General features: G+C 36.6%; 1 protein-coding gene across 1 annotated transcript in view; it reads right to left on the bottom strand.

Annotated features, from left to right (window-relative positions):
* Positions 1-307: 307 nt before the first annotated feature.
* Positions 308-27,446, bottom strand: part of XRCC5 (X-ray repair cross complementing 5) — a 52,931-nt gene continuing 25,792 nt past the window's right edge. The window contains exons 14-21 of the mRNA XM_033003916.2: positions 22,635-22,831; positions 18,500-18,593; positions 16,966-17,035; positions 9,396-9,505; positions 8,803-8,899; positions 6,780-6,847; positions 2,667-2,738; positions 308-1,860 (exon numbers count right to left, since the gene is read on the bottom strand). Coding sequence (XP_032859807.1) covers positions 1,846-1,860; positions 2,667-2,738; positions 6,780-6,847; positions 8,803-8,899; positions 9,396-9,505; positions 16,966-17,035; positions 18,500-18,593; positions 22,635-22,831 — 723 coding nt within the window. The 3' untranslated portion in view covers positions 308-1,845. The remainder of the gene's footprint in view (positions 1,861-2,666; positions 2,739-6,779; positions 6,848-8,802; positions 8,900-9,395; positions 9,506-16,965; positions 17,036-18,499; positions 18,594-22,634; positions 22,832-27,446) is intronic.

Genomic DNA, 27,446 nt, shown 5'->3' with positions numbered 1-27,446 from the left:
TCTGGTTCAAAAGAAACAGAAAGCCCTAATCCATATTTTGATTTGCAAAGAAATTCTGTATCCTCTCTAGTCTTGACAAAGACTTATCATCTCTGCAAAATTGTAAAAATTATTTTATTGGGGTGTTGTGAAGTTTAGTGTTTGTAAAGAATAGAACAAGTAATTGTATTTGGCTCCTGTAAAGGGATTTTGATATTCAATGTTTGCACTGTGTGCCCAGAAAAGGGGCTTTTCATAGTCACTCTTTGGTACTGCATAGGTAATTAATCATCTAATTTTAGCAAACATGGTTCTGAAGAAGACAAAAGCAAATTTAAAAATATTTTATTAATTAAACAAATTAATAAAATGTAAATAAAACCCCCCAAAAATAGTGAGTGTTATAATCTATAAACTGGTTTTTAAAGACATTCGAAATAATGGGCTAATCAAGTATTTCTTATTTACAGTTCAGAAAATTATCTTCTGGTGACACAAATGCTCTAAAGGTCTGGAAAGATCACTTACTCCCTGCCATCCATATCTGCAAAACCCTTTCAAAGTCTGCACAAACTCAGTCAAGACAGTATGTAAGAGAGGAGAGAGCAGGTTGCTGTGTAAGGAGGTAGGGGCAAAAAGTAATTGCTGTTTCCCACACAAGAGCTGTTGTTCAGTATAAAGTGCAGATATTCCAAAACATTTTTTAACTACAGCTCATTACTTTTTTCTTTTTGATCTTAATAACATTTTGCACAGTATGTTTATACATTTGCAATAATGAAAGAACAGCTTTTAAAGGAATTAATCTGGTTGCAACAAACAAGCATCTGTGAAGGTGTCCTTAGTGTCTCTCTAGATCTGTAATCAAATTTGAGTATTTATTTCTAAGTAGTACTTGACTACTTTGGGTTGCTCTGTGTAGACACTACTCCATTTTGCTTACCAATGTTAACTATTATCAGTATTCTACCACAGGTGTCAGTGTACAACTTTCATGGATTCTTCTGCTCTGCATTAGCACTTATCTGCAGTGTATGAAATGGGGATATAACTGATTCGTTCATCCCTTTAGCACCAGGAGTATCTACAGTAACTGTACTGGTTAGAAGTCTAAGAAAAACACAAATCCCAGCATATGAAACAGGGAAATATAGAACAGAAAGGGACAGAGACTGTTGAGCTACTGCTGAGCTGACAGGATAGAGAACCTGTAGTACAGAGGCAACCATAATTACTGATCTAGGTACATTGTGACAAAATCAGCACATTTGGCTTTGCTGTGTGCTTTATATTCTGTTGTGTATTTCAAACTATTACTTGGCAACTCCCTGGACTAGAATTTTTTTCCCAATAAGCCTTTGTGGTTGTTTTTTCCTCTGATTTTTTAATAGGAAAAAACCATGAAAATAGAGACTTTTTCCCTTCTGTAACAATAATGCTACAGAGTTAACTCCACTAAAGATTCAGCATTACCTGGTAACCTCACTGTGACATTTTTGTCTTCCTTTCCAGGTAACATAACAAGAATTTCAGGTGCTAGCGCAGTTTCTCATTAAATTTAGTAATGTTTAGCTGAAAACAGGATCAAGGATAAGCTAGATTCAGTGTGTTAAAGAAAAAAAAAAAGAAGAGATGTCTTAAAGGTAGCATTACTTCACAAATACTTCAGATTGTTTCAATCTTCTGTTCTAGTTTTGAAAACTCAGTTGACATTTTTGCCAACTGGAAATGTCTTTGGGACTTATGCTCTCATTCGAGAAAATAAAGATGGATATACTGCCTTCTCACTAGCATCCTGTTTTGTGCCCCATCTCAGAGGGAGGTGTCTTCCAAAACTTGCTTGTATAGTCACCATACATCGCCCAGTCACATCATGTCCAACTGCAGAAAGAAGAAACAGATTTAGAAGAAGGAGCACTGAATTCAAGTTATTTCTTATGTGTGTTTAGTGCTTAGAAAACAAAGCAAATTTGGAAATCCTTGTCACGTAACATAAATGCACTGCACAGCATTTAATATTAAGCTGCTATAAAGTACAAAACCAAACTTTAAAACCCCATCTCCATATAATCATGTGTGCTGTTTATAGATTTAAAAAGTACAGTCCAGAAGTAGAAATCTGCCTGCTTTTGAAGCTTCTTTAAAAACGTCTACATCATCAGCTTAAGCCTTGGAGACAGATTTGTAATGACAGCCTGTAAAAAAATGGCTAAAATATTTATTAAAAAACCTCTTGAAATCCTTTAATTTCATCAGGCTTATATAGATAAGGTTAATTGAGATGACTCAAACATATTTTTTAAAATTATTTTCAGTTTTCAACCCACGTGAATAGCTGTTCTAGATCTACAAGCTCTCTTAAATGCTATTATAGTAAATTATAACAATCTGCTATCAAACATGCAGCATCACCAGCTCTTTTGAAACACACTAGAGGACACATGTAACCTATGTAAACACCCGTGTTACTACATAACATAGTATTTACCATCATGAAATGACACACCTGGATATGTTCTACAATAACAAGTAAGTTATTCCATGCGGCTCTTTTCTGACGCGATTCCTTAGGTGTTTTCTAAGTCATGCACTCTAATCTACTGCTTTCAGAAGCAGTCACTCTCTCTCACTGCACCTTTCATTTACAGTTTAATTCTAAAGCCATATCATGTCTTTACGGTACTCACCAAATCATCAACATCACCACCTTCATCTGTGGGAGGCAGAGTTTCATTTTTCTTTTCTTTTGGAGCCAAGAACTGAAAATACAAATATATGATACTGACAAAACTCAGACCCTTAATGTTAAATTAACAGAATGTCTCCTTTGTATATCAAAACAAATCCACCTGTAATTAAAAATTATGAAGGAAGTCTGTTCTGGTTTCCACCCTCCAAAATAATTTTAAACTACAGGAAATTTCATAAGACTTCCTTTTACTATAACAATCACAATCAAACATACAGACAGTATCTGGAGTACAACCACCTCTAAAATATTTTCTCTTAGCCTAACACAGTGGAAAAAAACCCTAGCTAGAATGGAAGAAAAAAAATACAAATACTTGACTCTTACTTAAAAAGTACCCAGCTATCTACAAGCTTCAGGTACTGTCTCTTTACCAGTATCTTTACTATTAAATCATAAATTGTCTTTTTCTTTTTAAAATGCACCAGAATAAGTATACAGAACTGGGAACAATCCTTCCATGGGTAAAAAGATGGCTGCAAAAGCTGAGGACGAAGAAAAGCTACATTCCATGACTTTGAGTTCCATCACCCTTAATTCTGAAACAAACTCTAGATGATGCAAGAGAACAGCTAGCTAGAAAAAAAGCCACATTAAACAGGCTACAAATACCTGCTTAGAGTTTATGTAACTCTTTTGTGTAAACATCCAGCTTCTGAAAGCAAGGCACTGTTTATCTGAGGACTTCAACTGTAACAGGCACAGAAGTTGTGTAAAAGGCCATGGGATCCCTATCAGGGCAATACCAAACCCTGAGACAACACACTTGAACTGTAAGAAGCTTAAATATTATTTTACATAAAGAAAATGTTCCAATCCTTCTCTAGAGAAATAATGACAGCTTTAGACAAGGGGTAAAACAATAAGAAGTTACCTGCTGCATCCCATTTCTGGGAACGTACCAGTTATCTTATCCACTAGGATGAAAAGCAAATACATTGGTTTTGGTTAACTTCAAAGACAGAGGATGTAGACAACCTCTGCCTAGTCATCTCACTATCCAAAGGTCAGACCTTTCCTACATCCTATACAGCAGCATCCAAGAGGAATGTAGAAAGCTCACTCCACAGACAACACTCATATTTTAACATGCTGAGCTCAACTTACATAGATTTTGTAGCTGAAAAAAAACCCAAACAACCAAACGAGAAGGTGACAGAGCCAGAAGGAATTAGATTTTCAAGATGCTGTATGTCTGTATATCTTTTTTGCTGGAAAAGTTCTCAATCTAGTAGCAATATAAAGCACATATTATGAAACTAAAAGCTAATGATATTGTAGGCTCTGAGAGGCTTTTTGTGCCAGATCAAATTTCATTTTACACAGTTAATTAAGAGTCAAATGGTATTTCTGAAAGTAGCACATTTTCAAAGATTTCAAAATTAGCTTTCCCACACTAAATTAGGTAAAGAAAGCTAAAAGCTAAATAAATGTATGATGAAGGTTTGCAAGAAATTGAAACCTGAAGTTTCCATCAAATGCTGAAAAACCAAAGTTGTTTTTTTTTTTCCCAGACCTGTTTTACATTTATGAAAAAGCAAATTACATATTATAGTTGTGCTGAAATCCATTATCTTCCCCAAAGCAACCAGAAAAAGTACTTGACATTTCTGTTCTTTTAACCTATCATCCTCATATTCTAAAAAGAGTCTCTCCACTATTACAGGAAAAAACCCTACCTAAAACTGTTTTTCCCAGGAAAATATGCATGGATAAGGTAGCTCAGCCAAAAAGAAAAAGAAAATGTTTATGTTACCTCTCTCATAAGTGGCCTTGTAAGTCTTCCTTTCTCCTTCAAACAGTAACCCTATAAACCTGAAAACTTATATCCAAAACAGTCCTGAAACTGTTATCAGCTAGTGATCTGCACATAAGAGAAAAGGCTTTTGTGTCACACAGGACCACACTGACAGCCAATTCCTTGACCTACATGCTTGCACGTGACCTATTTATTACAGAGGTGAAAAAAACTTGCAACTTACTCTAGTGTGATATTTTAACAGCTCCAATATAACCCTTCAGTGAAGGGTATCACCTTTGGTATAGAAAACAAATGAACCATTTTTGCAATCTACTGTAGACCTAGGAAAATGCTGGCTTTGTATCACACATGAAACCTGTGGCAGGATTTAACTGGACCAAGGAGGGCTACATTTTAGATCAACTCCCTAACCTCAAGATAAAACTTCCTATCTCCGCAAATCTTACTCCAAGAAGATGCAGTCTTCCAGTTTCTTAAGTGAGAAGTCATATGAACCCTCAACAGACAATGGTAAATCAGGGTTCTGGTTCTGGATCTGGAGAGTGTGTGGGGAGGTAGTCATCTAATGAATAAGATCGCCAATTGCCTACTTAGCAAAGACATGCAACCCTTTTATTCTGAAAGTTAATTGCCATGTTAGAGAACTCTGGTGCAGAGCTGATTTCATGCAATCTCTCTTATTACCATGTTTTGAAGGAAAGTTATGGGTGTTGTAGGACCTTCCATCAGTCACAAAACAATTTCCTGTATTGCAACACCTGGATGACTTCAGGATGATGTTAAACAGAAAAGTAATTTTTAAGTCAGTCTAGAAATTCTTTGCTCCAGCTTAGCCTGGTAGCTGTAAATCTAGTCCTTGGTACTCTACAATTTGTGCTGCATTCCTATGCAGGCACAGTACTTTTTAACCACCAGGAGCTCAGGTCTTCATGGCTAGTAGATATTTCATTACAAGACAGTGGCTATTTCATACAATATTAGCACACTTTGAGCATCAGTGGTAGTTTCAGATTAAAAAGTAAAGTTATCAAAGAAAATACTGTCTTAGGAAGTTTCCAAGTAAATTCATAGCATTTGGAATATATAACAAAAACCTGGCACTTTTTAAAACCACCACTAGGGAAAAAAGTTGCTCCATACAATTATGTGTGATGAAAAACAGCCAATAGGTCCTTCATGTCTAGAAAAAGCAGCATATTCGGTCATTTGTACTCTGCACATATGCTTAGCTTTCTGGACTCTTAGTTTGTTAGCTTTTCATTTTCAGGACATTTCTGTGCCTTCTTCACCTTGACGTAAATTGTTACAGATGAAAAAGGCAGTTTCTAAAATACAACCTTTTACCCACTCATTAATTCACTCATGGAGAACCTACTTCTACCCCCTTCCGGTTATTGCTAACGTAAGGCTTGGAAGTTGCGAAAATCAATGTGACATCTTTTAGAAAAGCTGCTTCTCTGCAAAGTACTTAGTGATTTTTAGCTCCAGGTTTACCTTCAGGGGTCTGAAATACAAGGACCTTCTTTCTCCTAAACTATTTAAAACCATGGCTAGCAGCTTGATACAAGAATGCCCATCTTACCCTCTCCACACAAATACAAGTTTTGACAGCAACTCTCAGAATTCTGCTTTCTTTCAAACAAAGCACAATTCTGCTTGTTCGAATTCATCCCTTTGTAAATGTGACATCCTTCATTCATGACTGCAGTTACTGAAGTGTTATATTTTGGTAGAAATAATATCTGCAAATATTATCAATATTAATAGCAGCATCATCTATGATGTCCATCAATCCGCAAGAGCTGCAGAAAGTAGAAAATGCTGGTATCATTGCATATATGGTGAAAGCCAGCCATAACAACTTTATATTGCTAGTGCTCACAGTGCCTTTAGACAAGTAAGTATGCTGATGTCTGAACTTCTGTGCTAACAATGAGATCAGTTCTTTCTGCGGACTTCAAACAGTGATCTTGCATATATAAATAGTCTGTTGCTGTTCCACTAGACTGAGTTCCTGAAGTTCCTATTGTTTGTAGAGGGTATTTTCAGATAATTATGTCAATACATGCTGCTTTCTAAAGACCAATTAAAGCAAAATGCCATGGTACACACTAGAGAATTATTTTTGCTCTCAACTGGGGCAATTTCAATTGTGTGGCAAAAGGACACTCTTCTTCCTTCACGTGGATCCTATTTCATTCACCTAAAGATTTATCCACATAAGAAAGAATCTTCTGTTCCACAGCAAGGGCTCTGTACAAATAGATGCTCATTAAAAAAAAATGATACCTCTTCAGCCTCTTCACTAGTCACCAAACTTTCCTCTGCTTCATCTTTTGTGATCAAAGAAATTCTGTCTAAAAAAAATAACACATATAAAAATATCATTAGAAGGCTCCCCAAAAATGCACTTAATATTAGAAATTTAAAAAGTCTTCCAAATTTCAGCTTATGAATGTGTCATCAACACCAGCAAAAAATAAAAAAATATTGCTCAAAGGAAAATGTGACTTGCATAAATGAGTCAACTATGATATAAACCATGATATAAAAATAAATTAATGAGCATATTCATAAGCTTGTGGAAGTATCCATTTAGGAAACTGCTAATATTATGACAATCAAACTAATGAGACACTGAAATCATAGATCACAGATGAAATGCTGAAAACCTATCAGAAATTACACTTTTAGTCATTCACAGCATGCTCTTAGGTCCTTAGAAAAATTAACTCCTAACATACAAACACTTATGCTATGATTACCTACAGTCTGACTACCAAAGTGCTAATCCTGCCCTCACTTTGCTCCTTTGTTGTGCAGGCACACCCAAAAAAAAAAAAAAAATCTCAACTACTTTTTACCGTAACAGTTTTCAAGTCTACCTCATCACTTGGCTATATGAATTCTTGTGCCTGAATAAAGAAGCTGCAGGTGTGAGAGCAAAGAACACTAAATTCATGAAGGTTTCAGCAGCAGCACAAGTGTAATGACACCTTAATGTGCCCGTAGAACTACATGGCAGAGTTTCATGAGACAAATGAGCCCATCAAACAGATCTGCCTTGATCCTGAGCCACTAACACATTAACTCACATTCATCCTCTTTTGGTGACTGCAATTCCTGATGACAAGGCCCAGTGCATAACACATTTGGTAGAGAAGAGGGGATGGGTCATGTGGCAAAAAGCAGGGAAAACAGGACTACTTCTTTTGATAGCAAGTGAAAAGCAATTTTAGCTACCTAGTGAGAGCAGTTAGATAGATGATGCACCATGCTTTTATCATCTTCTCACAAGAAGATAATCTACTTTGTATGAAAGTATCATCTCTGTAATTTTTTTTTTCTCAAAAATACACTCAGGCTTGTCAAAAACTCTGGTTTGTACCAACTAAAATTATTCTAGCATGGCTTTGGAAGATGCAGGTTTCCTATTTTCAGAGTTGGTTGGTCAAATTTGTTCAGAGAAGGTCCCCTACAATACTACTGAATATAATATTCTTTCAGTCTTGTGCTGTTGTTTTGGGTTGCTAAACAAATTCTCATCTTGTATTTTGAACAAGTTGGATGAAGTAGACATTACAGAATGTCTGGAGTTTGTCACTTTGAGAGGTGCTACAGAAAAGCATATAATTGCATTTTATAGCATGCACCCTTAAGAGATACAGCTGGGCATTTAACAGATTTTCTTAGCACTGGTTCCAATTAAAAACAAGAGTATGACGTAAAAGTTTTTTTTAGTCCACCATGTTTCGTATTTGTGAAAATGTTCCTTTATTTATCACTTGCGTAGTCTCTGAATGTCTTTTAGAATTGCACTGCCTTGTATCTCCCAGTTTAATCATAGCTAGGTGTCATATTACCACATATTCTGTCTTTCAGGTTGCTTAAAGACAAAATGATCAGTGACATATTTCAATGCTATCTATGCCTTTTCTGAAGCTTAATTTGGAAGAATCTTTTTATATCTCTGCTGCAAGAGTTTTTTCCACTTATTTTGAATTTCAGCTGAGATCATATCTTCTTCTCCTTACCCTGTAACATTTAATTTGTCTCTCTTCTTCCACAATTTACCATTTCAACAAGACTTGGCAAGGCATTATGAATATTGCTGATATGAAACTATTAGTGCAAAAAAGACAGTTGCAACATGAAAGATTTTTTTTTTTTTTAAACAGGCTGCAGGAGTGAACCATATCAAAACCCTGCTCTGGGATTAGTTTACGTGTCCCAGAGTTTTCTCTTACATAATGGGTAATATGACTAGAAATACTTTTTTTTTTTTTTTTTTTTTTTTTAAATGCCATCCAACCTTGTATCATGATCTCCCAGAAATCAGCTAAGGCTTTATCTTCCACCTTTGATTTCAGGACCTGTAGAAAATCATTAAAGCACTGCACCTTGGACAGCTGAAAAAAATAACAACAGTGATAAACAAGAAATATTAAAAATATTAAAGAGCACCGCAAACTTAATTCTTCATGAAGTTATCTAACATGGTGAACACAAAGGTTACTACAGATTTTGGTTCTTATCTCTACTAAAACCAAGAGTTCTAAGGAAAGGTGAGCCACAAAACTGCCTTTCAAAAAGCTAGAAAGACTTTCTTGCAACTAGCTTTATTGAAGAAGAAATTTGTAGGTTTGCTTATTTTTCCTTCACAAGCATCAGGCCATAGGCCTGCTGGTTTTATGTTTAAAAGAAAACAAACAACAGCAATTAATACCAAAGAAGCTAGTCCCCATTCCAGAAAAAATAAAGAAACATAAAATGCAAATGTATTTCTAAACTTTCAAACAGCACACAGATTTTAATCTACGAATCAATTATTTTTGCTATAGCAATAAATTATCAAGTTTCCCATCGTGTCTTTAATTTGAAAGAGTTTTCACATATTAACATTACCTTAATGGCTTCCTCTCTGAAAACTCTGATACAATTCATCCCTTTCATGTAGTACTGTGAACCTTTATTTTCCAGGAACTGATCAATGCAGTTTATCAACTGCTGACTCACTGAAAGACAAGGCGAAATAAATAAATCAAAGAATGCACACTTTCAAGGCAAAAACAATATTTTTCCTTTACATCTCTCTTCTTCTGTTCCAAAGTATCTAAAGAGTTAATCACATCCATACCATGTCAAGCTATTCAAGTTGATAATTGTTATCTAAGCTACTAACAATTACTTCAGCCTCTCTGGAAAAGCTAGATATACAGGAATAAATCCAAGCATGGCCAAGGCAAGTGTTTCCCTGAAAGCCAAGAAAAAAAGCACTGGCCTAGCTTGTTTGATAGAAAGTAAACCCAGGACATTTGGGATCCTAAAGCTGAGGGAGGCTATGTTCTACAACGCAAGTGTATCTCCTTAACATCCTTTGAAATGCATGCATATTTCAATAAAAGTGTTAAACTTACAATGAAGGTGTAATAATGTCAAAACAACATCTGTAGGGTGATTGCAGTTAAAAGACTACCTTGTTTTTGGCATTAGAGTATATCTTGTCTCTGTACTGGTAGCTTGATGATTTTTTCATTGGGGCAATGCTGTTTATGATTATGGAGATAAGTATTATAAACTGTGCATGCCAGACAGAGAGGAGGAGAAGCAAACAGTGGGACTTGTACCAACAAGAAAGGGAACACCAGTTTCATCCTCACTGCTGAGCTCCTAAAATTTAGGCAGCTGTAAACCACTGCAAATGTGACAAGTGAAAATGTTACCAAGAGCTCTGCAAACTCAACTAAATTTTTATGGATTTTAGTACTTTATTTTCTTCAGGTTTAATTCCAGGTGAGGAATTGTCCGATTTTACCTTCTGGCAGAAACCTCAACCTGGGAAAAAACAAGTGTGAGGAGGATACAACAGTGATCTGCAAACTCAGAAGCACTGTGAAAAAGATGAACAGGGTGTATAGTCCACTGCCTCTCTCAAAACAAGAGCAAGGAATTTGGTTAAGAATAAACGAAAAAAAGTACCTCTTTGAACAAAACCAGTTAACCTCTTTACCACAGGCTGCTGTGGGACGCTAGAAGTTTTAACAGCTTAAAAAAAAATGCTTGAACAAATTCTTATAATTATTTAAAGAGGAACTCTATCAAGGGAGATTAAAGATGATGTTGGCATTGAGAAAGAAAATGAAGGACAGCATTCTGGAAAAGTCACAGCATCTGCCTGTCTTATTCTTGTATTGTTTAAGACAGGTTACGGGATTAGCAGAACCTTTAGTCTGACCTATAGCCCTTCTGACGTTCAGCTGTTATGGACATAGAGGTCACTGCAAGTATTGCAGCCCTGGAAACAGAAAATCACCTGCCAAAGTGATGGAAGAGACAAGGATAAATAAACACACCAAGAGGCAGACATCACTTAGATCCTGTATTCCACGCTGCTCACTGTAAGCATACACAGAGCTAGCTATTATTTTTATGTTCTATAAAATGCCTAATTGAACTGAATCCGAACGACAGCATCTCTGAAAAGAGGGAAACAAGACACGTTTTGAGATTCTTCCACTAGCTTTTGACTCTACAGAGTTTCTAGAAAAGGAGCTGGATAATGGTTCTGTCCAACAGCAGATATCACACAAGAAAGTGTGCTAAAGTGCCTACTGCTCCAGAGGTGATCAGCTCACTCTTTTTATTTATTTTACCAGTAGCTGACAAACTAAATAGAAGTCTCACTACTTAAGCTCCCCAAGTTAAGACAGTCCATTTTTTTTCATGGTTAACGATTTTCTCATTAAATGTTCTAATTTCTTACGAATTGCACTAATAAAAGCAAGTCCTGCTGGTGTTTTCAGCGGTGGTTGTGTTTTTTTAAATGCTGCCTTTTCATTGATGTGTTAAATTAAAACCCCAGGCACTACGAGGGTGCAATAAAAGTCTTTATTGTCAGAATGATTCCAGCATACTGTCTGAAATTATCAGACACTCTACTTCTTTTGCATTTTATTTTTTTAAAATCCCTTTGCATTTGATTGCACTGGCAGGCATCAGAAGAAAAAGACTTTTTTTTTGCTATTGACTGTGAGCTGCCTCCTTTTGAAATTTGTTGTAAGGAACCAAAAAAAACCCTACAATGTTTTACTAGGCACTGAAAGACTGTAATATAGGCAGGAAACAGGTTACATGGCAACAATATTTTAAGTCAGATTCTTCTAATATTTTGAAACACCTTGCTGAAGTTGGGTCTGTTCATTGGGTCTCCCTTAAATGGCAGGCCAATGATTGATGAATCTAAAATAGATAAAATTCCTGTGTTCTGATTAGACTACCAAATTACTTCAGGGGGCCAAAGACAATACCAGACACAGTAGATAAGGATTATAACTGGAAGTTCTCTGAAGTGGACTCTGTTCCTTTACACTTCTAGGTCTGAGAGCTTTGTTGGTTTCTGGCTGCCTGTCATCTGCCTTTACATTAGCGTGAGTCTGTTTCTGGGTGCTGAAAAGAACAGATCTCTCTGGTTTTGGAGAAAGACATGCTCTGCATAAAGATATCTTTTTAACTAAGCTGGGAATATTAGCATTAACTCTGATGTGTTCCAGACAAATCTCAGGCATTGGGGTTTTGAAAAGCAGGTCCTAGAGTTACAAACTGACAGCCTATTCAGGCCACTACTGTGTAATAACTTCTTTTTCTTCTATCCCAGCTTCCCTCATCCCAGACACACATTCAAGGAAGTGAACTAACAAACTTCCACATTTCGCATTAACTGGAATTCCAGCACTCCTAATAACCACCATGTTCTGCAGAACATCCCAAGAAATTTTCTTCATTCTACTGTACCCTGATACGTTAGATCACCAGATTTGTTATTAGAGACTGGGGAACTATAGGCAAAATAAATAAATAAATCCTTGAATAGAAGATCTTTTAGTTCTAACAGAATTTAATCCCTTCTCCACTGGCATTCAGATACATTCCCTACTCTACACCAGTGCTGTTATTTCTTGTGAAATATGCCATAAACAATTATATTCACTTATCTCTGAATAGTTACAGTACAGAAGTGTAGTTACATTTTTATGTTCAGTTCAGTCTTTGGTCTTGATTCGTATGCCAACCAGATTATAGAATAATAATAGATAAAACTGTATTATAGTCCAAGTTCAACTCCTCGGGGATTTCCACCCCACCACCCCTAAAAAAAATAATGAGATTAAAAAATAGTTCTTCCTGTAGACAAAAGACTCCTGTTGTCAATCTTTTGATTTATCCACTGGTGGTGGTAGAAGGGATTTGTATTCATGGACAGTGCTTAAAGTAAGAGTCACTGACAAATCAGTTAAACCACCTGATAATTAATTTTAAACTACTACTCTGTAAGTATCATCTTTTTGTAACTTAAAAGAATAAAGAGATTCTAAAATGAAAACTGTCCTAATTTTTAAGGACTTCCTTCACCTTCAAGCCAAGAAATAAGAATTTTAAGATCAAGAGCTGTTGAACTACTCCAGTGTCCTATGAGATGCTGTTCAATTTTGAAATGGTCTCTCTAAATCACCTGTGGTTATGGATCACAATGACTTAGGCTGGGTGTCTGAAGGACACATGGCCCAAATCTCCACACAAACCAGGGTTGCTGTGGATCAGGCAGTGCAGTGCTCCACAGACTTGAGTTCCAAGTAGCTCCAAAGATGGAGTCTCCATGGTCTCTGGGCCACTCTTTCTGTGTTTGACTAAAAATCACCACTGTGATTTTTATTATTTTTTTCCCCCATACATCTAATTTAAATTCTGTTTGTTGCAACTCAGAGCTTTGTGTCTCACCTGAACGCTATGCCCTTCAAAGATGAACCTGGATTCATCTTCTCTGTGAAGCAGACGTACAGAAAACTTCAAAGTGATTTTATATACTCAAGTATTTGGTTTGCAAATACTCTTCTAATGACTGAATCATTTTCATCAAACCAGTCATTGCATTTGGCCTACCTATCAGTAAAGCATGAATAGTCTCCGACATACACAAAAACATTCCAGTAAAATAAGAATGCAGATGAACTGCAAAGACACATGCCAACAAAAAACGAACGTAAATACTACTTTTAAACAAACAATCTTAGGTCTAGAAAGGTAGTTAACTATACACATTTCTACAGAAAATCTTGCAACAAAATATCATCCTTGTTGCAACCATCTAATAAATCCCCACTGCAAATCTCTCATACACAACTCTTATGACATAGTTCTTTTATGCATACAAAGTATCCAGTGCAAAACCTGTGTTTTACATTTTACTTAAGAAGCTATCTACATGCCATGGCAAAAGTGTAACACCTCAGGCACAACAGAATATTTGCTGCAATCTACACATGCAATTACTGATTCTTTTAACTTTATTTTTTCTAGAAATGCCTAGCAATAAAAATATTAACAAACTTGCTATAAATATAAAAATGAGAGTTTGGTACAATTTATCTCTGGACATTTTTTCTGTCCATAAACTTTACAGCTGTCATTGCAGATTTCTCTCTTTGCTGACAATCAGTAAAATAAAAAAAGTTCTTTCAACTCCATGACTTCAGACATCATGTTCTCAGATAGGAGTCCTGTAAGATGCAGTGAAATCTGGCCTTTATGCTCACACAGAAAACTTACAAATCAAAGAAAATACTATGCATGTGTGATTATCTTTTTTTCCTCCCCATTAGGACTATCCTCTAAGACATCTACAGAAGCCTGTAGAAACTTCTGTATCACCATATCAGACACCTTCTGCTCTCCAGAAATGCAAACATGGATAGAAACCTGTAAATAGTCCAACAGGATGCACTGGTAGTCATGTGGCTACTGCTTTGGCATTAAAAATACAGCAAGTACTCACTGCACTTGAGAAACTTCTTTGCAGCCACACCAATGAAGAAACTCATTGTACACCCTAGGGAGTAGCGACTGGATTCTACTCGGGTAAACTAATAATTTTATTTGCATTCATTGACAAAAATGTCAGAAGCTGTTATCAGAAGACTGCTCTTTTGTGATGACTGTGCACCTGTAACCTGCTAAAAAAAGACACGCATAAAATGACATCTCTCTGGCCATGAATGCAAATAAGAAAGTAAAGATATCGGGAAGGGAAACACAATACTAGTTACATGAGCAATCAACATCAACCAGTAAGTTGACACCACCACACACAACTCATCACATAAGCTGTAAGCCTACTGTAATAAACTACACAGATGTCAGTTAAAATCAAAGTTGATTACTGTCTCAGAAATTGAGCTGCCAGTCTCAGAAAACCTATCTCTAAGAACCTTACCGATTTGAAACTCTTAGATTTTCTAAAATGATATATCTGCATGTTGGTGACCTAGTTCTCAGTATCAGCAAATGCATCGTTTCTCCCGCTCTGGTCTGTGGTGGGACACAGCATCAGACATGGGCTGTCCAACTTGCACTAAGGCTTCCCTGTGAACGGCACAAACCCTGCTCACCAAATCCCAGTGAAGCCACTACATGAGATGCATTGGTACTCATTTTTGATGATAAAAACCCCACCAAATAAACCAACCCCCAATTAAGCAGTTGAAAGGTCTTTCTTTTCCCTTTGGAGGGACTCTATTGCTATTTTGTTTTAAAATGAGAATGTAGGCTTTATTCACAGTTTGGAAGACTACACTGGATGCTCTTTTTATACAAGAAAGAAGAAAAACAGGATGCAACCTAGTAGTTCTCCTGTCTGCATCCTGACACATAAAATGTATTTTTTTTTCCCAATAAATTACCTGAATGCCACAGATTATCCTTTCTTGCAAAGACATTTTACATTTCACATGTTCTAGCAGAGGGGGAAAAAAAGTGTCATCCTTAAATATCATAAAATTATACTAAAGAAAAAACCCTTAAAACCACTGAATAGTTTTAAGGCAGAATTTAGTATTTACATAACCAGAATGCAATACAGCAAGCTATTAAAAACATGTCTGTAATGTTTTATGTATTAAGCTACCTAAAATGCTCTAAAGCAGAGAAAGGATTATGCAGAAGAAAAAAGTAATATGCAGAGCATGTTTTTATTTATAGTGGCTTCTACCTCTCCTTTAAACGGGTGATTGCACTACATTCTGTCTAACTACACCTTATAATTACAGAGCAGATCACACATAAAATAAAAGCAGATTGCTTAAAATTGCAGAAGTCATCCAAACATGTACTGCAGTTATCCCCAGCACAGCTACCAAGTGGACATATTTAAGCACTCTTTCGTTAAACCATCTTCAAGAGTAACCACTATACTTATTTCTGCCTTAAAGCTTTCCTACATGATAAAATTAATTACTGTAGCAAAGTAGTCAACCGTTTCACAGTTTCTGTATTCTAATATATTGCACAATGCTTTTTTATTGCATCTCGATATACATGAGATTTGAGAATACAATTCCAAATATTTTTTCAATAAACAATTTCTTCTGGATCTAGTGCAAAATCCATGTAAAAAGCTGGCTATCTGGCTTATAGGTCTGGAAATTCTGGAGAAAAATAGCTATGTAGGCTTTAACAGACTGTATCACAAATCAGTATACTACGCAGCACCCTCCTCAAACTGTCCAAAAGGCCTTGTTGAAAGACCGAGCACCTCTGCAAATCTTTTTCTTTGAAAAGAAATGCTACATTTGTGGCTATCTGGCAGATAAGGTTTATCTTGCCACAATCTGTAAATCACCCTTTAAAAGTAAAAAGGACACCATCCCTCTTGTGCATTAGTGTTAAGATACCTTTAGTTTACATGTATCTCCATATAGCTATTCCAGTAGGGAAATACCATACAAACAAATTACAATTCCATTGCATTTTCAGAGTTATACAAAAGATACTGGCTAACCTGTGAATTGTATTCTTCCACGCCTCTGGAACAGAACCCTGTCTTGCTGTATGCTGAAAACATATTCAGTGCACACAGTCTCCTCTCATCTTTGAGAGTCACATACTACCCGCTCCTTACACCCTAAATTCACCTGTGCTTTCTTTTGCTCTCAGCAAACAGAGATGATCTTTGCATGTGAAGATCATGTGAACACCAGGCATCATATCCTTACTTCTTCGTAGAACCAAGTAGACTGCAGAAGACAGGTTTCTCACACCATTAACAGCAACAGCCCTCCACTTCAAGCCAGAAAGGTCCCATGGAGCCAGATGAGAAGCTGATACTCAGTTTGAATGAGACAGGCAGGCAGGCAGTACCAAGGGATCATCTGGTAGCAACACCTGAGGAATTGCTCAGATGCCTCAATGTAGCTGCCCAGTGCCCTCTTAACCACAGGTCTTCGAGATGTTCAGATGGGGAAGGCAAGTTCTGACGTGGGTTTTACAAGTAACACCTTTCTTTGCTGAGTGGCACTAGATGCTAAGCAGTAAACTCCAAAGCATCTCACATAGCACTAGAAACTTATGTTTAGACAAATGGGTTGCATTTACTGAACCCTGAAAATGCTACTAAGTATAATTAAGATAGATAAAAGTAATTTACCATTTTTGAAGTCAGCATTTTTCTGCCTCACCAGAATTCGGAAATCTTCTGCTGGGTTAACACTGCCAACCTACAAAAGATCCAAAAATGATAAAATTGTCTGCTAATATTCATCCCTCTCCTCCTGCGAGGCAAGAAAAATCTTTAAATTTCTATTTATTTTAGTATGAAAACAGAAGCTCTATGCTTCTCTGCATGCAGTCTCAAAATGCAAGTCTTAAAATGTGTGTGAACGTGCAGCACTCCTAGCAATGGTTAGTTATGGCACGAGCAAGATGAACTTACACTTACTATACTATGCTGCACTGTAATAAGTCAACCATGTTCTCTGGGGTTTAGAGGTCAGAAGCACAGTAATTCAGGTTATCTGCTAGTTCAGCTTTGAGACTTTCTGTAGCACAGACCTCTCACTAATCTTGACAGACGCTTAATGAGGAGTGGGAGCTCCCAGGCACGTGGGTATGGAATCATTGTCTTGCCACTCCAACAGGAAGCTCAAAATTAAAAGCTTGCACTCAATTAATCTACCCTTTCTGGACCAGTCTGACATCTTAAAGCTGAAGCTCTAAACAGGCATAGAAGTGCAGAAGCCTTACAAAGGAGCTAAAACCAGGTCAAATATAAATAAATACTGAAAAATGGAAACAGTTACTTTAGGAAAAAAAATTACATTGTTTAAAATTTCCTTTCAGGAATCAAAATTCCCCTAAGTTTATTTGAAATTTTTATGTTTTGCTGTCAAAATAATTTGTAGATCTTTCAATAAACTTGCTTGGTCTCTCTGTGTTTCTTTTAAATCTGGCAATGCCACTTTTCAGGAAATATCAGAAATTTATGCTAGGAGTATAGAATATTTAAATCTTTTTAGATTTTAAATCTTTTTAAAAGTCTCAATCATGCATTTTAAAAAACAACCTTAAAAGATATTACATTTGCAAACAATGATGTTATGTCAATGTTAAATCACTTTTTTTTCCCTGTAATACAAAAAAAAAAAAAAAAAACAAATAAAGGAAGGTGCACAGTTATGATACAGGCTTCATCTACCCATGTACACATCTGGAATTCAGTTAGACCTAGCAGCAAAATTAAGCCAAATTTTTGATTTAGAACCCCAACCAATGCACAATGTAGATATATCATTTTAGAAATATTCGATTAAGTATACAGAGGCAACTTCTATGTCGCTGACAATATGAAAGACAGCAGGAACAAAATTCAACCACTGAACCCTAATTCTAAGATTCTGTTTTCTTCAGATCCTCAGGTTTGTCCTTTAGAGCTGTAAACACCGGGGGACAATTTTGTCCTAAAATACCCAAGACTGATGGTAACTTGTGCTAACTTATGCCTACGGGCAGAGAAAGTTGTCTTTACAATCTCTAGCAGAGAGTCTCAAATCTACAAGTAGACAGTATTTCAGTCACGTTTCAGCTAGAAACCCTCCCTTTATTAGGAATTCTGTACATTCACTATAATACACGTAGAGAAATTAATCCTCCTTTAATAATCAGATTAGTAAAAATATGCTTACAGAGGTGACATTGCCTTCAGCAAGTTTTATGATGCTAAAGCTACCTTCCTCATCTTCAATTTTTGGTTTCTTAGGGCTGGGTCCATCTTCACTGCTGCAAATGAGAAGGACAAAAATTAGTACAAACTCTTGAAGTAAACTGTCTTGCTTACTGGTTAGGAAGTCAGTAAATTAATAAAATATACACTGAACACTGGACAAAAATTCATTATATAACTGTTCCAAAATTAACACTAAACCATGCCTCAGTTTTCCCTGTGGGCTGCATAAAACAGACAGTAGAAACAGAGATCAAACTTTATCTTGGCATAAAGCAAAGGCACTGCTTGTTGAAGGTGCAAGACTGTTCATACTTATTTCAGGGGTGAACTTACTGATACAAATCTTCTTCACCTTTCTAGATATAGAATAACTCCAGCCACTGTATTTGGAACCTGTATATTGAGTTACAGTATATGATTTACTGATTTACAGTATATTACATGACATTTGGTATTCTCACCAGATTCATTCTAAATATGAAATGGCAATGAAAACTTAATATTTAAGTAAGAAATTAATTTACTCTTCAAAAATTACCTGCTAGTTCCTGTCTTAGACTTGATAGCTACTACAAACCTGTTTACACAGTGGCTTTTTAGTCTAATGACTCTTAATCTCCATCAGTACACGAAAGCTTTATAAAATTCCACTTACAGCAGTCAAAACCTGCCAGACAAACACCAATTAAGTACATAAGAACTTTCAAAAGACTATTTGTTATTTTTAAAAAGCTAATTGTGTTTTTAGGTTACTGTAACACTTTGTCCTTACAGGTAACATACACCAAGGCGTACATTCAAACTAGAAACTTGATTGTAACATCTAACATGTCAAACCTTAGACCACATCTTGGCAACAGAAGAAAATCCAGGTAATCAGAAAAGGGGAAAAAAATCAGACACTGTGTTCTGTGTCACTTAATGTGACAGGTTACTGACACAGAAGAATCTATTTCAGTTTAAGAATGACTGAGTTACTCAGCAGTCTAAACAGCAATATTTATGCTCAAGGAATTCCAAAACAAAGTAAGAAGTTTTTTCAAAAATTCTATTAGTGCAGTGAAAAGGAGAAACCACTTGATGAAGTAGGGACAAAGCCAGAGATCCTGGACTAGGTGCCACTTCACATTCCACAAGGTTTGAACTGATTTTAAAAACTGAATTGCACATTACAGAAGCAATCAATTATTATAAAGAACTTGTACAGTCTTCCTTTTTACTTTCAATAGCACACTCCTCCCCTGCTTTACAATCGGTGTCTATCCCACTTTGTTTCAGTAGTGTCATCTGTCCTCTACTTAATTTTGTCACTATTGAAATGAAATCCCTTCTCTTCAGCAACTCCTGTCATCCAACATAACCTTACTTATCACTCTAGGAGAAATTATGACTTTGATAATGCTTCAGGACAAGGATAGGATACCTTGCTTCATTCTCAACCCTGCTCACTTCCTGGCTGACCTTGAACAAGTTGCTTGATTGCTCTGGACAGCCAATATGCCTGCCTGTAAAATGGAGAAACCGATACCTCTCTAACACCAGTGAGTTTACGACTTCTACTTCAATCAAAATTCTTGTATATTGACACGGTTTGATGAAAGGTGAAAAGAACAATGAAAATTCTCTTTTAGAAGGTGTCTGCAACAATTACAACATCTTCAAATCTTTTTCATCCTGCATTATTTTTACCGATTCAAAATGCTTTGGGTTTGGAGGAAGGAGGGGAACATAAATGACGATGCTGCATTTAACTGTCTAGGACCAAATCTATAGCTGTCATTAACCAGTGTACTACAGCAGAAACTAATTAATCCATACCCATTTATACCAGCCAAGGATCTGACATTTAGAATCTGTTACTGGTAGTGCACTGATTAGAAGTATTTTTAAACTGTAAAATGTGCAACTACAATTTGAGAAAAATTAATAAAACACAAGACTAGTTTAAAACACCCACTTCTACATTTCTATAGAAGCCTCTCACATACTGCAGAGCTGGATGAGGTAACAGTCTCTCCAAAGCTAACCTAAGGGGGAAAAAGTAAAATGCTTTCTATTTTCCTGGATTTTTTAAACTATACAGAGCTTTGCAAAAGTGAAGCAAATGAATGCTGAATATTAAAATCGGTATTAAGGTATCATGCCTACACTTACACTGCCTTAATCCCATTACGTCTTAAAAATTAAGTAGAGATGAATCTGGTCAATATGATGATATGAGACACAAATGAGTTTTAGAAAACAAAAATAATTGTCAAGAGATCTTCTAGCAAACTTTGTCAAAATACCTTAGTGCAAATTGTCTAGATCTGATACTTTTATTAAGTTGAATGTTATCTGTTGTTTAACACTTTCCTTAGTCATTGTCGCAGCGATGTACTTCTCTTTATCAAGTGATTTAATTGTATTGCTCAGCTTATCCCCAAACAGAACAAAGCCATACAGTTAACGTTTCTGTTGTAGTAATGACAATACTACTGCTCCCATTCATTAGTACAGCAATAGCTTTTTTTGCAAATTTTTAAATCCTATTACCATTCATTCTTCTTCGCATAGTTGAGTCTGTATCCTTTTACCTGTCTTACAGATTATTTTTTTTTAATAATTTTAAAGCCCTACTTCAATTTCTATCTCAATTATCTTATAGCTGCTTTCTTTGTCCCTGTAAAGGAAACCAGCTTTTAAACAAAACAGCTTTCCTTCTTGATTGTCAAATTGATGCCTTCGGGGCAATGTTTTTAAGCAACTGCCAGTAATGGGTCACTTTGCTTAAATTCTCTCACTAGCTTCTTTGAACCCAAGTTTTCCCTTTTTTTTTTTTTTGGTTTAAACTGGTTCTATCACTTTTTAAAATACATATATAAATGTATGTATGTATATATGTATGTATACACACACACACATAAATTGGGGCACAAAGCAAGGACAAGAGAATTTAATCAATATGAATTCACAGACGCAACAAGGCAAGACAGGCACACACAGCAATAAACAAAATAAAAAGCAAGGTGTTTCCCCATCTTTATACAGAAACATGGTCATTATTCCAGAGCAGTAACATGAGAATTCCTATGTCATATCTCCCCAAAGATAATATGCTGAGCAGGCTCTAGCCAACCCAAGGTAAAGGATGTATGACAGCTCAGCTATGCAAGGCCTCAAAATGGCTCAAAGATGTTATTCCTAGTACTGCAAGGACTGAGCTAAAAATGATAAGAGGGAGGGAGAAGGAGCTGAGAACTCTCCAACATGCCAGGGGACCCACTAATTATATTATAGGTATTCAATAAATTAAGCTCCAAGAAGCAGATTTTGTTTGAGCAAATTGATTTGGCTGGGGTGACAGTACCAATGCAGCAGGAAATAAGCATTTATTTTTTATGTATGCAGCACAAATAAAGTAAGCACAGTATATGTAATAACAGTTTGATTATTCAAGACATCCACATTTATTGCTCAGCAGATAAAGAAGCTGCTTTTCTTTTGATTTGGTATTCAAAATGAAAGGTACAGAACAACATAGATTGAGCATGCTGAGGAAGACCCATCTTTACAGATAATTTAAAGCTCTGCAACATTTATTCTAAATTAAATTGCCCCCCCTTATTCTTATTTGAACTATTTTATAACTACCAGTAGGACAAACTGTTTGACCAGGAGACAGTAAGCAATGCAACAGGTTGCCCAGAGAGGATGTGCAGTCTCCATCCCTGGATGTTTTCAAGACCAGACTGGATGAAGCCCTGAGTTACTGGTTCAGATCTCATAGGTGATCCTGCCTTGAGAAGCAGGTTGAACAAGAAACCTCCTGAGGTCCCTTCCAACCCGATGGATTCTGTGGTTCTGTGACAACAAATGCAGACATTAAGAAGCTACAGACTAGTTCCTGGTGCCCCATAATAGTAAGACCACCACTATTCACAAAATACCCCACACATACTGTGGTACCACAATATTCTCCACCCATCAGTATTTTTCCAGTATGTAACTCATTACCTTGTGTTCCAAAGACTCTGAGCCTGATTCATTCAGCAAAAACTATTTGAAGTGTAAAAAAAAGTTTCAAAAAAAATCATAATACATCTCCAACTTACTTGTCTTTGAAGATGTCTTGAGCAGTCTTCTCTTCTTTTTTCTTGACAACTTCCTTTAGGGGGAAAAGTGCTTTTACTTTTTCAAGAGGAGCCCGACACCTTTCTTTCACCACACAGGGCATCTCCAGCATCTCTAAAAGGTGCTGTTCAATTGGTGGCAATGGCTCATTGGGGTGAAAAGCCTTATGCTGCAAACACTGAAAGAAATAATTTGAGCGGAGAAACTTTTAGTTTCTGTGCTTTTAATATGAAGCCTATATGCCTGACATCATATGGTACATGCAAAATATCTTCCATATTAAAGAAACTACCTTCATATTGCTGACAAATATTCCAGCTCACAAGTGGATTAGAAGTTAGATGATCAGCTGTTTAAGGAGATTAATAATGATATTAAACAAGAATACTTATGCAGATGAGTGTTCCCACACTCACTGGAATGAGTTCTATGAAAATTATTAGGAAAATCCCAGGAATGAAAGAATCATCTGCATCTATTCAGCATTTTAACTCCATTTTACCTTTAAGATGCAGTTGTATTATAAAACAGTCACATGGGAGAGATTTCTATACATTCCAAAATCAGGCAACAAGATATATACCCCAACCACGTATTCCAGTTATTGTCACAATTTATTGTCCCTCAAAGAAAATATTTCTTCTTCTTGGCTAATAAAACTCAGTATGCATACAAGAGAAATTTTCACCAGTTTAACAAATAGAAAGAGAGAGGTTAAACGAGCACAGGTGAGGCCCAGAATATAGGTATGTTTGCAAATTAGCTCTGAAAAGAGTGAGGGAATGAAGAGGCCTGACAGATGTACATCAAAGTTGGAACAGATGGTAGAAGCTACACAGGAGAAGGCTTTTTCACCAAAGTGAAAAGACAGTGAACACAGTCAGGGAGACAAGCAGAGTGAGAGAGATGAGGGTAATGAGGCAGGCTACAGAAATTCCATTGAGAATTTTAAAAACAAAACAGATATCTCAAATACTGTGAAGTGTGGAATAGCAGTAGAAATATGCATATATATACACAGATACCAGTGCATGCACACACATACATAAAAACATGTGATGTACATAGGAGAATAATTTTTCCAAGCACATTGTACTAAGTGAATTAGACACAAGTGTGAAGGTAACTACTCAGTAAATTAGGAATACAGCAGGGATTTGCTGCCCTGTTGGCTGTCAGACATGACATTAATTTAAAAAACAGAACCAAAGCAAACAAAATCCTCTATTTGTGCTGAAAAGTTGCCAATAAAGAAAATATAGACCATATGCTACACATCAATACTGATGTGCTTTCATGCTGCCATTAAGATTCCAACCCATATTAGAGCATACTTTCAAAAAGAGGCAGTCATACAAGGCTACTGATTTGGAAACACTTGCAATGATTTAAGGCATAATTATTTTGAAAGAGAATAAAAATGTTGCTGGAAGCTGCAGTAATGGCTCCTGTGATACAAAACCCCCAGTATTAAAACAACATTAGGGAACTGAATTAAACTCTCAAAGAAAAAAAAAAAAAACACAACAAAAAACCAAACCAAAACAAAGTCCTCTGTTGTGAATGTCTTTCAGGCTTTTGCATCTGAAATCTCTATGTGTGCAGCTGCAAGAGCTGAGCAGACTGAGCAGCCACAGCCTCCACTTGTTCTTGTTTTTAGAGTGGGTGATGACCCCTGACACCTGAGATGGCAGGTAGCATCAAAAATCAGATGCTAAATGGAGATGAAGTTGAACAGACTTAACCTGAAGTTTCTAATCCCAGACAGTCCCTTTTAACCTTCTTGCCTCTTCCTTCTGTGCCCAGCAAGAATCACTCCTACCTTCACTGGCTAGAAGGCAACCCACGCTGCCACTGGCTTCCAGACTCGCCATTCTATGCATTTATGTTGTCAGCAACATACTAGCTCCTCCTTTCTCTTCCTAATTCCTTACATTTCCAGACTAGAAATGTAGCCAGATCTCAGGAACAGGGGTCACACTAAGATACTGGTAAATGGTAATGAAGTGGACTTCTCTCATAATCAATTCCATGATAAACAATGGCATAAATGCATAAATAGGCAGGAATTTACTGCAAGAAAGCATTCCGCCTTGTTCCCTTCCACACAGTATCTACTTATACTTACAGTTTTGTAAGAACATATTTTAGCAAATCTAAAAATCCTACAGAAACTTGACAGTATTTAAAGCTTTAGAACATGGGAGACAGATTCAGCTATCTAAAAGAAAAGCATCAAGTCTGTAACAGTCACCTAGTCACTCTACACAACCACAATTATCATGTACTTATGATCACTGAAACAAGGATCAGTTACTTTCCCAAGGTTCTTTTTACATAGATCATGGAATAGACTCAGATAACTTACACTAGTTAGCTAGCTTTTGGGTGGTTAAACCTGTGTGAACTGAATCCCAGTGTGTCTTAGAGTTTACTTTACACCTAGTTTGAGATGATTTCAAAATGACTAACCAACAGATCCACTACATTCAACCAAAGATAAGATTACTTGTTGCTGAAAGCACTTACAGACTTCTGTGAACAACCTCCAGTCCCCTGCTGCTCTGCTTTTTGAAAGTACATAATCATACATTCTGACCAGTTATGAAAGAGCTCAGTCCTCTAAGGTCACTTACACGTGGCCTCACAAGAGCCATTACAGCGTATTTAGACACAGACTCTGCAGCTGGATCCCATGAACTATGCGATACTGCAGGTCACTGTGTCCAGTACAGAACAATCACTGTTGAGCAATTGGTTTATTTGGCTATCAAATAAAATGCACTGCATTCTCCAACTGTCTTATGTGCTTCAATTCCCTATATTTAAGAGGAACAGCTTAACAAATGATGCTCAAAGTCTGCCACCACAACAGCTATGGAAGTTCACTTAGGCTTTTCTGGAAGCAAGGATTAAAAGTTGAAACTCTGGATATAGGATATTCCTCATCTTCCACTCCAGCAAGCATTAGCAGCTCCTTTCCACCCACTCTGTCATTTCCTGATGCCTACCACTACTTCCAGAGATATAATTTAGCTTGATGTTTCTGTTTAAATTCGGGCTCTTGCCACTCATCATTCCAAATAACTTCATGAGACAACAGAGCAAGGAAATGAAGGAGTTCATCCTTTCTTCAGAGTTATTTTTCCAAACCATTTATAGGTCCTGTTCGGCCCAACCAATTTACTGACTACACTCAAAAGAGGATGTATAATTTTTCTTCATATTTCATGAAGTACCAGCAGTGCCACTTGGTCTAAGAGGAAAATCTGGAACATGTTTGCAGCAAAGGAGAGAACAATCTTTCTGCAGCTTATACAGATTAATAGCAGTGTTGTAACCAAGACAAAGAAATGGGGCTGTGCATAGCCAAAAGAAAGCACTTTAAGTACTGGTAATTTAGGGCTTTATAAACAGCAAGCACTGCGGACAGGAACTGTATATCATCTAGTACATTGTAACAGTCAGTAAATACTTTTTCCACCAGTAGCACTCACGCTTACGAAATCCTATTACCCTCTAAGGAAACTGGTGAGTTATGCAGTTACTCTCTTCTAGCAGCACCTGACCCAACTGCTGGGACAACACCACCATACTGTTTCAGAAGACAAATAGCACACCTAAAGAAATATCTCGCATTGATAGGCAACATCCACTGAACCAAAAGAATGCAAAATTGTATCTAGAAATATAACAGAGGAAATTCTACCCCCATGTGTTTTGTTCACAAGCAAAGCCATGTTTGTTTTGTAACACGCAAGCTTTACAATCCTTCCTAAAATACGAGTCATGCAGAGGTCAATCCATTTGAAGCCCTTTCTCAGCAATAACGGCCTTCTGAATATATCCTGCATTCAGTTACACACTGTCTTGTAATATGACTGGCAGAATCTGAAGGGAACACTGAATTTTTCAGGTGTCAATCAGAGCAGGATTTGAAGACAGTGGGCTTACATGCGTTCCTGAAACATACACATGACCTTCAGATCCTTTGGTTCTTTTGACAATACTGAGGTAGCATGGCTTTTGGAAGCTAAGGCAAGTTTTCTTAATTTAAAAAAGCATCTTCTTCCTACTTCTAAACCGAAAAAAAAATCATTTGGAATTGTTGAGATATGATGAACATGGTTGCTATAATACCATTTTTGATCAGTTTTCACAGTGGAGTCACGCACTCAGTATATCTCCATGGTTCTGTACACAACGCAATTCTGCAGCTGCATAAACTGCAATGTAATTTTCCTTATTTTTGAATTTGCTGTGTCATTTTTCTGAACACTTGACTTCCAATGTATAATTAAGTCTCTCATCCTCACAGTTGCAATGAAAATCTTCATGATATGAAAGAAATGTAAATCAAAATGTAGGCAGCTTGATACAATAACTGCAAGAAGTGTGAACTGTTCTGCTCACCCATAAAATGCATCAGCTCAGACATGCAAATGGAATATTTTAAATGTCAACAATGTTAACCATTTGCCACCGATCAAGTTCACCTCAGAGTGATCTGGTTTGGAATGACTGCTAGTTGCAACAATGAACAGAAAAATGACTCTGCTCAAGATTTGATGGGACACAGAATGAAAAGTTAAAGATATTCATGATTTTCAGTCAGCCAGAAGCTGAAGACTGAGTCCACATCCACACCATGATTGCTGCAATACAGTGCTGAGATACCCAAGCAAGTTTTAACTTTTCTAGTCTAGGTGCCTGTGACTATCACTGATGCTGTTGCAGACACTTCAGCACAGGTACAATTTCCCTTGCTTCCCTAAAACTGGAAATTTTAAGAA

The sequence above is a fragment of the Tyto alba genome, unplaced genomic scaffold (genome assembly GCF_018691265.1).
Source record: "Tyto alba isolate M040663 unplaced genomic scaffold, T.alba_DEE_v4.0 Super-Scaffold_7, whole genome shotgun sequence".
Lineage (NCBI taxonomy): Eukaryota > Metazoa > Chordata > Aves > Strigiformes > Tytonidae > Tyto > Tyto alba.
The sequence above is the reverse complement of the archived record's forward strand: the minus strand, read 5'-3'. Positions and strand labels throughout refer to the sequence as shown.